Below are 14,149 nucleotides of genomic sequence, written 5' to 3'. Positions count from 1 at the left end.
TAGTGTATTTAAGCTCAAGTGAGTAAGACTAGTAATGATTAAAATGAACCTCACAACAAATTTTAGCAAGGTAAGTTTAAGTCCTATCAATATTTTCAATAAATACCGAAAAGATGCTAAAGGCAGCTTCCTGTTGTAGTGCTCTATGGATCTTTGCTTTATTAATTTGTTAAATGAGAGCTGATGAAACTATTTTCCCCCAAATAACAGTCATAGAAACATGTTACCTATTTGAAAGAACAATACCATTAGTTAGTTAAAAATTTTAATTGTAAGGATCAAGCAGTGGTTATTGGTGAAACCAATTCACACTGACAGCTTTGAAGTGTTCAGATGCTAATTTTAAAATAAATGTGACAAATACCAATCAGATTTTCTTAACACTTTTCAGGATCCACATCAACTTGATTATGGACATAATTCAATACACAAGGGTAAGAGAAAGACAGTGTGTAATCACCAACAATTAAACCAGAGGCATAATTTTTTCAAATAATTTTTAGTAACAGAATAAATTCTAACTTTTTAAAGTCTAAAGCTACATAAAACTCAAAGCAATCTACTTTTCTACCTGAGATCAAAATGACTTTCCTTTTCCTAACTAAACATAATTCTTAGCATTGAGGTAAATCTGAATTCATGTGGTATACTTTGTCAAACTTTTCCAAAAAATTTTAAGCCCTTGCTTTAGAGAGAAATTCTCTTGTTACACATATATATTTACATATTTTTTCTTCAAAGACTAATGACAATGTATGAGGTTAATAGGCCTGTAATGGAACCATGATACTACTAATAGTATGAAATAAAAAGCCACTCATTTATACAAAGTGTTCCTGAATGGTGCAATAAGAAATGGGATCACAGATTTATGTACATATATGAATCACTAAGAGTTCAGAAATTAAGCTCACTTTAAGAAAACTTGGCCAGGCACGGTGGCTCACACCTGTAATCCCAGTACTTTGGGAGGTCAAGGTGGGTGGATCACGAGGTCAGGAGTTCAAGCCCAGCCTGACGTGGTGAAACCCTGTCTCTACTAAAAATACAAAAATTAGCTGAGCATGGTGGCATGCGCCTGTAATCCCAGCTACTCAGGAGGCTGAGGCAGGAGAATCACTTGAATCGAGCAGGCTGAGGTTGCAGTGAGCCCAGATCGCGCCACTGCACTCCAGCCTGGGTGACAGAGCAAGACTCTGACTCAGGAAAAAAAAAAAAAAGAAAGAAAGAAAACTCATTCTATTTTTCTCTTTGGAGCAGAGGTTGCAAAACTGTGATGCTTAACAAAAATTTTGTGTATAAAAGCTCCAAAATCAAGCATTAGCCTAAATTGGCTATAACCGCAACTTAAATCAAAAACTATATTTAACTATATCTTCGCTGTGGCTATGCAACTTTTTGTTTTGTGGCCTGAAGGTTTTTACTGAGGTAACAACCTCTTATCTCTTGTCCCTCCCTCTACCACAAAAGCAAAAATAAACAACAACAACAAAGAACACCTCTACAGCTTCCTTCTTCATGGCTGTCTTTGGCAATGCTTCCAAAACTTGAAAGCAAAAGAACCTGCTAAAGTATATGAGGAGGATGAAAACATTATACATGACATATGAAAACCAATCTAAGAGTATGAATTGAAAAAGAAAATACTAGAAGGAAGGCCGAGCAGCGGTTGGCCCTCAATAGAAAACAAAAGAGAAGGAGGGCTGTGACTGCTCTGGCCCTTCTTCCATATTATCTCCCAATTAGAAGAGCGTGGAACCGAAAATTTAAACTCTGAAAAGGTAATAACTTTCAAGGAGGAGCTACGGAAGTGAATAAATGATAAAGAAGAACAGCAGTAGCTTTAGCTGTCAATGAGTTTCTTTGCTCTGGCATTGGCAATATCAATACGATCTTTGTTGGTGTCAGCCTGAAAAACAAGAAAGATATCAGCTTTATTTTACAAGGTAAGTAACTCTAATAAAAATTAAACATTTTACATTTGGAGTAACTGACACAGTGAGAAAATCCAAGAAACCACGTGAGGTTACATTACAAAACTCATGTTGGGCAAGAAGTAACAGAACATGAAATTCATTTGGAAAAACCCTGGTATATAAACATGACAAAGGTGTAACATATAAGACCTTGTCAATATTTCATCAATTCTATAACACATTTTTTCATGGTTTAACACGCCTAAAACTGGGATGCATCCTGTAATCAATGGCATTTTTTGATGTGATGAAATATGAAAGAGTGCTCTTCTGTGTTAAAGATTGGACCTTGTGTGAGTCCTCTGAACTGAATCACAGAATCTCATCTGGATTCAGACACCCTAAGTCTAACCTGGAGAGACTGAAATAACCTTTCCAAAGATCTTTGGAACGAATCTATAACCATCCACACCAACATCTGAATTAAAATGACAGGTAAATGTAGCCTAAACCCAGACTGCAGCATTTAAAGCATCTTGTGAACCACTGTTTCAATTAAATCCATCAAAAGTGATTTAACAGAGAGCCAAGCTTAAAAACTCACCCTAAACTTTAAAGTTCACTGAGATTTCAGTGAGGTATGACTTTTTTTTCTTTCTTTTTGAGACAGGGTCTCACTCTGTTGCCCAGGCTGGAATGCAATGGTGCAATCACAGCTCACTGCAGCCTTCAACTCCTACACTCAAGCAATCCTTCTCCTCAGCCTCCAGAGTAACTGGGACAATAGGCACATGCCACCATGCCTAGTCAATTTTTAAATGTTTTTAGTACAGTCTAGGTCTTGCTCTGGTCTTAAACTCCTGAGCTCAAGCAATCCTCCTGCCTTGGCCTCTCAAAGTGTTGAGATTACAGGTGTGAAGCTACTACAGCTGGTCAAGGTATGACTTTTACATGTGACACATCGAAACACCAAAAACAATTTCACTTTCACGGTATCATGTAAAGTTAAGGGGGAAAGAAAAAAGAACCACAACTTTCTTTCACTCACATGACTCTATTTCGTGTGACCACTCTATACGAACTATTCTGCAGAACGGATTTTCTTTCATGAGATAAGGATTCAGGAACTTAATTTATTTTTAGTTAACAAAATAGGCTGATGTGGGAGGAAAGCTTTAGCTTTAGCCTGGGAGGTAGGCTGCAGTGGGCTGTGATTGTACCACTGCACTACCCTAGGTGACAGAGCAAGACCTCATTCTCAATTAAAAAATTAGTTAACAAAATAAAACTTACTCATTTGGGAGAGAAAAAAACACACTCAAAGGCTAAAGTAGATACTAAGCTTCATGTGTGAAGGTTTAAGTAAAACTACTACATTCCAAAACTCTGGTTTCAAAAGGCACCAACTGCCATGAGGGGGAGGACTTGGCTCTTGTTTTATGTGTTAGAACCACCACCTCGCCAGGCGTGTTGGCTCACGCCTGTAATCCCAGCACTTTGGGAGGCAGAGGCAGGCAGATCATGAGGTCAACAGATTGAGACCATCCTGGCCAACATGATGAAACCCCGTCTTTACTAAAAATACAAAAATTAGCTGGGCGTGGTAGCGTGTGCCTGTAGTCCCAGGGACTCGGGAGGCGGAGGCAGCAGAATTGCTTGAACCCGGGAGACGGAGGTTGCAGTGAGCTGAGATTGTGCCACTGCACTCCAGCCTGGCAACAGAGTGAGACTCCATCTCAAAAACAAACAAACAAACAAACAAAAAAAACCACCACCTCATCAGAACTAAGACCTATGAGTCCAGGAGCTTCTTCTACCATGTCCCCCACAGCATCTAGCACAGATGTCTATTACGGAAACACTGAACTGGGTGTCTCATTTTCTTGTGGCAATAAAAAGCTTTTACCTTGTCTGTGATTCGTTTTATTTGCGGATTTTGAGCATCAATCTCATTGCCTATGTTCAGGGCCATGTCTTTTAGATTTCCCAGGATACTACCCACTTGAGTCAGGTTCTCTTCCATTTCATCTTCTCTGGCATCATTAGTTATGCTATTACAAGAAGAGAGTTAATTCCATAGATTTTTCTGAATTTAAATGGAGTAAATCTGGATTTAATTTTCATAAAAGTATAACCAAAATGACGCTTAGCAAGTATAAGATCCAAAGGAATATAGGTTACCATTCTTGGGAAACATTCTATAATAAAAACTGGAAGACTCATCAAAGAGAGCACAGTGTCTTAAAGCCATGTAAGAAAAGAACGAAACAACTCTAAAACAGCGTTTCTCAAAGCGTAATTCCCAGCATCACCTGGGAAGCTGTTAGACGTGGGAACATGCTAATTCTCACACTCCACTCCAGACCTACTAAATCAGAAACTGTAAGTGCATCCCAGAAACCTATGGTTTCATAAGCCCCTCAAGTGGTTCTAATGCACAGTTAAGTCTATCTAAAGAACCACGGCTCTAAAAGAGAGGTTGGATCAGCATCTGATTATGTAAATCAAGTGTTATTCAAACACAGTATGCACATTTGTTTACACATTGTTTGTGCCTGCTTTAACCCTACAACAGAGTTGAGTAATTGCAAGAGACTGTATGGCCTGAAAAGTCTGAAATATTGACTCTCTGGCTCGTTACAGATCTTCTTATAGGAATCTAGCTGATCCTTGCTCTAGATGACACATTTTAAAACATAGTTTTTTCTATCTACAAAAGTAAAGTATGTCTAGTTCAATAATTCGGAAAGTACAGAAAAGTATAAAGAAAAGTTAATCCCATCACCCAAGGTCAACCACCACAGTCAATATTTTGTCTGGCCAGGTGTGGTAGTTCATGCCTGTAATCCCAGCACTTTGGGAGGCCGAGGCAGGTGGATCACCTGAGGTCAGGAGTCCAAGACTAGCCTGGTCAGAATGGTGAAACCCTGTCTCTACTAAAAATACAAAAATTAGCTGGGCGTGGTGGTGCACGCCTATAGTCCCAGCTACTCAGGAGGCTGTGGCAGGAGAATTACTTGAACCTGGGAGGTGGAGGTTGCAGTGCGCTGAGATCACGCCACTGCACTCCAGCCTGGGCAACACAGCAAGACTCTGTCTCAAAACAAAACAACAAACAAACAAAAAAACAAAACAAAAAAACCCACATTATGTCAGTGGGCAGATTTTTAAATGCATTTTAAAAATAGAATAAACACAATTTTTATTTATCAGTTAGGGGTCATGTACTGCTAAACTCATCTCCTAAGTGAACCATTCATTAAGAAAGGTACAGGAATATCGGGAGGAGTTGGCATACCGTTTAATGTATCCACCACTGGCTGCTCCTGTCATTGGTTGCTGAGGCTGACCATTTGTCACCGGGCCTGGCTGTTTAGATACTACATTGCAAGGTGAGTTTTCTCCACCATCTCCCCATGTTGTCTTATAAGCCTTGCCAGACTCAAAGTTCTTTGTTCTATATGAGTCAGGAGTGTAGGGAGATACCAAAAAAAAGAAGAGGGAGAGTTCTAATTATTAGTGCCTGTTACCTTGAGGATGACACTAACAACTCTAGTAGAAAAGCTGCATACAGCTAAGTCTAGATGATCTATACTATGCTCCATGGCAATATGGGATAGGAAATAGATGAATTATGTAAACCCATTGACACTAAAAAATTTTTTAAAAAGGTCCAAATACTGCTTCTACCAAATCTTCACTAGGTTGTTAGCAAGTAGCAAAAAAAAAAAACTATTTGATTTTTCAGGTTCCCTTAGCCTCTGGCACTATCGTTTTGCTTTTCTCTTCCTAGTGTATCCAGCACTATCTGGAAAAGAGGTTAATGCACATTACTTAAAAAAAGGTCTCTTAGAAAAAGTGTTCTGGGATACCTTAAGAGGTTCCTTGAAGGCACCTCAGAGGTTGACAAGGGATGACAGAATAAGAGGGCTGATGCTGGGTGCAGTGGCTTACGCCTGTACTCCCAGCACTTTGGGAGGCCAAGGCAGGTGGATTGCTTTAACTCAGGAGTTTAAGATCAGCCAGGGCAACATGGCAAAACCCCATCTCTCAAACTCCTGACCTCAAGTGATCCACCCACCTCAGCATCCCAAAGTGCTGGGACTACAGGCTTGTGAGCCACTGCTCCCTGCCTCAAAATGCCATCTCTATAAAAAAATACAAATATTAGCTGGGTGTGGTGGTGCACGTCTGTGGTCCCAGCTACTCGAGAGGCTGAGGTGGGAGGACTGCTTGAGCCCAGGTCAAGGCTGCAGTGAGCCATGATAGTGCCACTGCACTCCAGCCTGGGTGACAGAGTGAGACCTTAAATATTAAATAAATAAATAAAATTTTTAAAATAAGGAGGCTGAATTTGAACCAGTGTAGTTCCAGCTAATCAGTTTTTATTAGAATTTTCCATGAAATTTTAAACAATGGTTTCTTACAAACAAACCAGCCATCAGGAAAGAAAAGCATGAATAATTTCCAAATTGGACAATCAGCGGACAAATAAGTACCCTGACCACACAAGCGGTCATTCATAAATCCTATAGTGTAGGAGCTTTTCATTTAAGAGTTTCCTCTTAAAACAAAAAACAAAAAAAGATTGAGGCCAGGCACAGTGGCTCACGCCAGTAATCCCAGCACTTTGGGAGGTTGAGGTGGGTGGATCACCTGAGGTCAGGAGTTCAAGACCAACCTGGGCAACATGATGAAACCCCATCTCTACTAAAAATACAAAAATTAGCTGGGTGCAGCAGCATCTGCCTATAATCCCAGCTACTGGGGAGGCTGAGTCGGGAGAATTGCTTGAGCCTGAGAGGTGGAGGTTGCAGTGAGCTGAGATTGCACCACTGCACTCCAGCCTGGGCAAGAGGGTGAGACTCCATCTTAAGAAAGAAAGAAAAAGTGGCTATTACAGGAAAAAAAAATGGCTATTATGGAAAAGTAACACAAAACTTTTCTTGATTATTTGGCTAAAGTCAAGTTTTCATTCAATTTTAGTTTTCACTTTTCTATAAACAAAAACAAAATAGAATGTTGCTCAAATATTGGTCTCTGATTTATTCTACCTTTTACATTAATAAAGAAGTGTTAAAATTTCAAAATAAAAAGGTAGGGAAGAGATTTTATGAAAAAAGTGACTTATTTCTTGATAGGCATGTGAGGATTCATTTTTGGCAAACCTAGAATTGAATCTTAGACCTTTACCATTAATATTACAGAAAGGATACTACTACTTTTTTTGGGAGAGGCACTGCAAAGGCAAATTTATGAACACTGAAAGGCTAGTTATCAAAGTGTGTTTCATGGTACCACTTTAAGTTCTCATAATTATGTTTCTATGCTATTTTTATTAATTAACTCATTTATTTATTAAGAAGTCATGTTAAATTTTTCCTGGAACAAGGTAGGATATACATTTTTAAAATAAATATTCACATGTATCCTTTGTTAATAGTAAGAAAGGTCCCAGGCAAAATTCTAGAGCAGAGTAAGTGCTACTAAATAAAACAAAAGCAATATATTAGTTTAGCAGAAAGTTAATAACCACAAATATTAACAGAGGTAATAGAAGTGGGGCTTTTATTAGAATTTCAGATTGTGGAACAGGTTCGAGAGAGAGGGTTGAAATTCCAAAGTAACTAATGAGATATTATGTTTCTGACAGCACAAAAAGAGGAGTAGACTGGGACATGACCTGTGGGTTCTGGTCTATTAAGGGATATATATGCGCTCCAAACTCCTTCCCAATATTAAGAGGCAATATCTGAAAAAATTCTTTACACTTATGAGAATTCTTCTTTCCATAATTAGATATAAGGGCATAAGGTGCCAATGAATTGTTTTAAAATGATCATGTGAATGATTTTTAATTGAAGCATAGTCTATAAACAAAGAATCAGATTGGTTATCAAACTCTGCTGTCTTTAAAATGACTGGATCTTGGCTAAGTGCGGTGGTTCACATCTGTAATACCAGCACTTTGGGAGGCCGAGGCAGGCGGATCACAAAATCAGGAGTTTGAGACCAGCCTGGCCAACGTGGTGAAACCCTGTCTCTACCAAAAACATAAAAATTAGCTGGGCATGATGGCGCTCCCCTGTAGTCCCAGCAATTCAGGAGGCTGAGGCAGAAGAATCACTTGAACCCGGGAGGCAGAGGTTGCAGTGAGCCCAGATTATGCCACTGCACTCCAGCCTGGGCAACAGAGTGAGACTCTGTCTCAAAAAAAAAAAAAAAAAAAAAAAAAGAAGACTGGATCTTTGAAGATGTTCTTTCTGTATCAAGGGGAAAAGACACAAAAAGCTGCCTTTGATTTTTTTTTACAGCTTTGCATTGTGTTGGCATGTTTACCTTCAAATGGGATGGGAAAAAAACTACTTTTTTTCTTGCAGTTATAGTATGTTCTGCATGTTTATGAAGAGATGGTGTGACAGTTCAGTGTGTCTCATTCAGCACATCCACTCTAGGTAATGCCTTTTGGTTGCTCGAGACCCTGTCACTTGCCATCACCCTGGAGTTTCCTCCATCAAGTTGGAACCTGTTTTTAAGGCATTGTCAGATAGCTGCTTACCTAAGTTAATAAAATAAAAAATGTTCACAAACATAGTAATGTTTTTAAATCAATTACTTTCCTTCCAAAGGGTCTTAGATGCTTTAAAGGTAATACCTTCCAAACTTAACTGAGTATCAGAGCGACCTCAGCGGTCCCCAACCTTTTTGGCACTGGGGACCAGTTTCATGGAAGACTATTTTTCCACAGATGGGGACCAGGTGATGCTTTGGGGATGAAATTGTTCCACCCCAGATCATCAGGCATTAGTTAGATTCTCATAAGGAGGACACAACTAGATCCCTCACACACGCAGTTCACAATAGGGTTCTTGCTCCTATGAGAATGTAATGCCACTGCTGATCTGAGAGGAGGCGGAGCTCAGGCAGTAATGCTCACCTCCTGCTATGAGGACCAGTTTCTATTAACAGGCCATGGACTAGTAGTGGTCCATGGCTGGGGTGTTGAGGGCCCCTGCTGTAGAACACATAGATATGTAGGTTGCACTCTGGAGATTCTACTCCAATACATATGGGGTAAAGCCTGGGAATCACTTGTTGTTTTATATAAGGTCAGTGGGACATTTAGCGATCCAGGAGGAGTACTTTAGATTACTCTGGTAGTCTGTCTACAGACTCTAGTAGTCTATATATTGGAACACTAAGTAGTTAATCTGGAAGAAGCAAAGGGACAGGTCAGGATTAAAACAAACAAAAAGGCCAGGCGCAGTGGCTCACACCTGTAATCCCAGCAGTTTGGGAGGCCAAAGCGGGTGGATCATGAGGTCAGGAATTCAAGACCAGCCTGGCCAAGATGGTGAAACCCTGTCTCTACTAAAAGTACGAAAAATTAGCCAGGCGCGGTGGCAGATGCCTGTAATCCTAGCTACTTGGGAGCCTGAGGCAGGAGAATCACTTGAACTCGGAGGGCGGAGGGTACAGTGGACCGAGATCGCGCCACTGCACTCCAGCCTGAGCGACAGAGTGAGACTCCATCTAAAAACAAACAAACAAACAAAAACCAAACAAACAAAAGTAACAGCATTTGGAGTAAAATAACTTAAATCCCAATCCTACACATGTCATTCAGAAGCTACAGAATCTTAAGCAAACTTCAATTTCAGAGAATCCCTTTCTTTGTAAGTAAACTAGGATAATAACAACACTTAATGTTTAGCAGGGCTATAAAATGTTCTGTTGATAACAGACATAAAACTGCTTTGTAAATCACTGGATAAATATTTTAATTCATTGGCTTCAACTTCAACCTGACCCTTAGTCAACAGTTCATGCCTGTAAGTGCACGGATTACCAACTAGCATGTTTATTTTTTGGTCCACTACCATTTCTAGCTTTGAGATCTACAGGTAGATGAAAGTAGCTGGAATACGGTGACATGAAAGATTACTAGGACCAGGTTGTTTTAGTCTACAGTAAGAAATAATAGCTCTAATCTGTGACAGGACTCTTGAAAAAAAACAGGCCCTCTGAGAAGAAATTAGTCTTCATGATAAAATGCCTAAGTAAATTTGTGATAAGTCTTAATTCAGAACTCCATCTAGAAACTTAGATTTACAACTGACTGTTAGTTTTGAGTGGTCTAATAGTCTTTAACTGGAACCTCTTTTTTTTTTTCCACTTAAATGTCTCATTCAAAAATGGCAAGTTTTTGGGCATGGTGGCTCATGCCTGTAATTTCAGCATTTTGGGAGGCCAAGGCAGGTGAATTACTTGAGGTCAGGAGTTCAAGACCAGCCTGGTCAACATGGTGAAACCCCTTCTGTACTAAAAATACAAAAAATTAGCCGGGTGTGGTGGCACAAGCTTATAATCCCAGCTACTCGTGAGGCTGAGGCAGGAGAATTGCTTGAACCCGGGAGGCAGAGGTTGCAGTGAGCTGAGATTGGGCCACTATACTCCAGCCTGGGGGACACAGCAAGACTGTCTCAAAAAAAAAGGCAAGTTTTAAGAATCTGAAATATCCCTAGTCAATTCAGGAAACTGCTATTGAGGATAAAACTGTAATATTAAGATATGAGCACAAAAACAATAATTTCTTATTTTAGTTTTGGTTGCATCAATATTAGTTTTAACTGAATTAAAAATAGCAAAAATAAAACAAATATTAGCTGTGATTATTTCACATCAAGGAGAAAAGGGACCAAATAAATACAAACTAATAATAAAGAGTGAATGTGAGTGTGTGTGTGCTTTGGATGGTCAAACTAAGGAAAGAAGGAAAAAGGAGGGCAGGAAACAAAGGGTAGAAATCAAATACTTAATTTGTTAACATTTAATCATGGTCTTCATAATTCTTACAAAGATCTAAAATTAAGAGACACAATAATAAACAGTAAGCTGACAAAACTTATCCCCCATGAAAAATTAAGATTAGTTAGCTCTGTATTAATTCAACATGAAATCACAGCAAGTTAACACATGATGTAACAGGGATTATAGAATAGTTTATAACATATGTAAAGGGGAAACCCTTATTTAAGGGAAGAAGATACCAGATATGGTAGCATTTAAAATTTTATATCCCACCTTGTTCCAAATAGGATTTGCGATGACTAGACTGACAATTGATTCCTTAATTTGGTAGTGGCCTAAATCATGGGTAATCTAAATCATTAGAAGCAAAACTTTAACAGAGGAAATCTTGACTCAAGAACCAGTAAGAAGTAGGGAAACTTAATGGAAGACAGGATGCTAAAATCAAAGTCCTATGAAGACAGAGAAGCATTTAGCATGACTTCCCTTACCTTTTATCAGAACTAGACTGCAGCAGCTGTCTCAAAGATCAACCTATTTTAAATTTCTTAAGAAACTCCAGGAGTATTGTTATTTTGGTAATCTTAAATGTTATTTAGCAAAAACTTAGTTATCAGAGACATTTGTCAAAGAATGGTATTATAAATTAAGGTCCTTTTGTCAAGTCCATCTTTTGTGAGACAGCACCCATCAAGAACAAATTCACTTTACACTACACACCACCACACAGGTTTAGAGACAGTTTCCACCATTCACAAAATCCATGCACATGCACAGAAAAGCCATTTGAAGCATCACCTTTAGATAGCAGGTTAGCAGCCCAAACTGCGCCACAAGACTGCATCTTAAAGTTCCCTTTGATCAGTTACTGAGCCCGGCTTCTGATGTTAAATCTTCATTTTTAGTAAGCAGATTAGAAAGGAAGAGATTAGGTGAGAGAATGAAATGCAGAAAATAGTAAATGCCACTCAAACAGAACAGAAGCAGGTTTAATGTTTAAAAACATAATGTATTCAATTTCCTGCCTGGTTTCACAGAAACAACCAACATCTGAGAATCTAGATAAAAAGAAAAATAAGAAAACTATTTAAACCAGAGCACATTTCATTTTTCCTCAGAATTTTGGGTGATTATATTCTTTCCTAAAATTAGAAAATACGAGAGAAGTCAAAAACCAATGGAGATGCTATGAGACTCCTTCCTCTTAGTGATTAAGATTTCTCTTAATTACTTCTATTATATATTTTATTTTCTTATATATTTTATTTTCATTGTAATTTTAAAAAATCTTTTTACACATCAAACTCTCCCACCAGCCAACAAGTTTCTCAAGGACACTCAAATCAACAAGTATTTATTGAGTAACTACTGTATATCCATACTACATGAGGTACAAAAAATAATGTCAAGATAAACAAACAGGCAGGGCCAGAGGTATGCCTTACTCATATTTGTGTCTCTAGTGAGCAGGATGGAAGAAGCACTCAACTACTGAATGAAATATAATTCAATATTCATTTTAATTAGTCGGAGCTGAATTTTTACACCTCAGTATGACTTAAGATTGGAATAGCAGAAAACCTGTAGTGCCAATTTGGAACTTTAGTAAGTGGTCAGAAATGCCAATCTGTGTTCAAACTACGTGCCGCTGTTAGACTTTATAAAACAGGCAAGTTAAGACAGAAGAATACCTTATCTAAGAATGTTTAAGGCCAGGCGCGGTGGCTCACGCCTGTAATCCCAGCACTTTGGGAGGCCGAGGCAGGCCGATCACGAGGTCAGGAGATTGAGACCAACCCGGCTAACATGGTGAAACCCCGTCTCTACTAAAAATACAAAAAATTAGCCGGGCACGGTGGCGGTCGCCTATAGTCCCAGCTACTCAGGAGGCTGAGGCAGGAGAATGGAGTGAACCTGGGAGGCGGAGCTTGCAGAAAGCAGAGATGGTGCCACTGTACTCCAGCCTGGGCAACAGGGTGAGGCTCCATCTCAAAAAAAAAAAAAAAAAAAAAAAAAAAGTTTAAACTGGGACATCAAGCAGTTTACTATTCTGAGACTTATCATTTTAAATCTGTCTCCTTTCAAGTTCTTATTAATTAGAATTAAAATTTATCAATTACTGCCTAAGATACGTGATTTTAAAAAAGGAATTCTGGGCTGGGTGCGGTGGCTCACACCTGTAATCCCAGCACTTTGGGAGGCTGAGGCGGGCGGATCACGAGATCAGGAAATGGAGACCATCCTGGCTAACACGGTGAAACCCCGTCTGTACTAAAAATACAAAAAGTTAGCCAGGTGTGGTGGTGGACGCCTGTAGTCCCAGCTACTTGGGAGGCTGAGGCAGGAGAATGGCGTGAACCCAGGAGGCAGAGCTTGCAGTGAGCTGAGCCGAGATCCTGCCACTGCACCACTGCACTCCAGCCTAGGTGAGAGTGAGACTCCATCTCAAAAAAAAAAAAAAAAAAGGATTTGTGTTATTATTCTTTTAGAATTCAAATTTTACAAACCATAGAATGACATTTATTCATCATCTTAAAGTTTAACCCTGGTAATCTGTTACTAAATTCTACTAATCCTTTAGAAAGAATTTGCTACAGTTAAAATATCCTTCTAATACAGAATTTTTTTAAGTAAAGCTATTTCAATGTCTTATTTAAAAAAGATGTGCCAGCCTAGGCAACAAAGCAAAACTCTGTCTATACAAAAAATACAAAAATTAGCCAGGCGTGGTGGTGCACGCCTGTAATCCCAGCTACCTGGGAGGCTGAGGCAGGAGAATCGGTTGAACCTGGGAGGTGGAGGTTGCGGTGAGCTGAGATCACGCCACTGCACTCCATTCTGGTGACCGAGCAAGACTCCGTCTCAAAAAAAAAAAAAAAAAAGGTAAGGGCTCTGCCTGGTTTTGACCCTCTGCCAGGTTGGTCTCAATTTAACTACACAGTGTAGCCTGGATGTAAAATGATAATAATAAAGAACATCTATCTCATATTAAGGCTACTATTTAAGGATTAAATTAACATGCTCAGAAGAGTACCTTAAATTAACACGCAGGCCCACAACTGTTATCCCAATCCACTGGGGGCAAGATGTTTTGGGCAGTACCACATAATTAAATACATTAATATTTCTGTAGTGACATTGGGCGTGGTGGCTCACGTCTGTAATACCAGCACTTTGGGAGGCCAATGTGGGAGGATTGCTTGAGCTTAGGAGTTTGAGACCAGCCTGAGCAACATAGTGAGACCTCGTCTCTACAAAAACTTTTTAAAGTCCAGGTGCGGTAGCTCACGCCTATAACCCCAGCATATTGGGAGGCCGAGGTGGGTGGATCACTTGAGGTCAGGAGTTCAAGACCATCCTGGCCAACATGGCAAAACCCGTCTCTACTAAAAATACAATAGTTAGCAAGGTGTTGGCGCATG

The 14,149-nt window shown here is 39.4% G+C and overlaps 1 protein-coding gene across 13 annotated transcripts in view; it reads right to left on the bottom strand.

Moving 5' to 3' along the window:
• Positions 1-251: 251 nt before the first annotated feature.
• The window catches only part of SNAP23 (synaptosome associated protein 23), a 38,570-nt gene continuing 24,672 nt past the window's right edge, over positions 252-14,149 (bottom strand). For 5 of the 13 annotated variants that reach the window (XM_045397224.3, XM_065547302.2, XM_065547300.2 and 2 more), the window contains 4 exons: positions 11,753-11,785; positions 5,215-5,373; positions 3,823-3,967; positions 252-1,909 (listed from right to left, as the gene is read on the bottom strand). In XM_045397224.3, coding sequence (XP_045253159.1) covers positions 1,844-1,909; positions 3,823-3,967; positions 5,215-5,373; positions 11,753-11,785 — 403 coding nt within the window. In that variant the 3' untranslated portion in view covers positions 252-1,843. The remainder of the gene's footprint in view (positions 1,910-3,822; positions 3,968-5,214; positions 5,374-11,752; positions 11,786-14,149) is intronic. The other 8 variants (XM_073995618.1, XM_073995617.1, XM_073995616.1 and 5 more) reach the window with 2 other exon arrangements.

The sequence above is a fragment of the Macaca fascicularis genome, chromosome 7, assembly GCF_037993035.2.
Source record: "Macaca fascicularis isolate 582-1 chromosome 7, T2T-MFA8v1.1".
NCBI lineage: Eukaryota > Metazoa > Chordata > Mammalia > Primates > Cercopithecidae > Macaca > Macaca fascicularis.
Note: the sequence above shows the minus strand (reverse complement) of the source record. Positions and strands in the feature narration are given on the sequence as shown.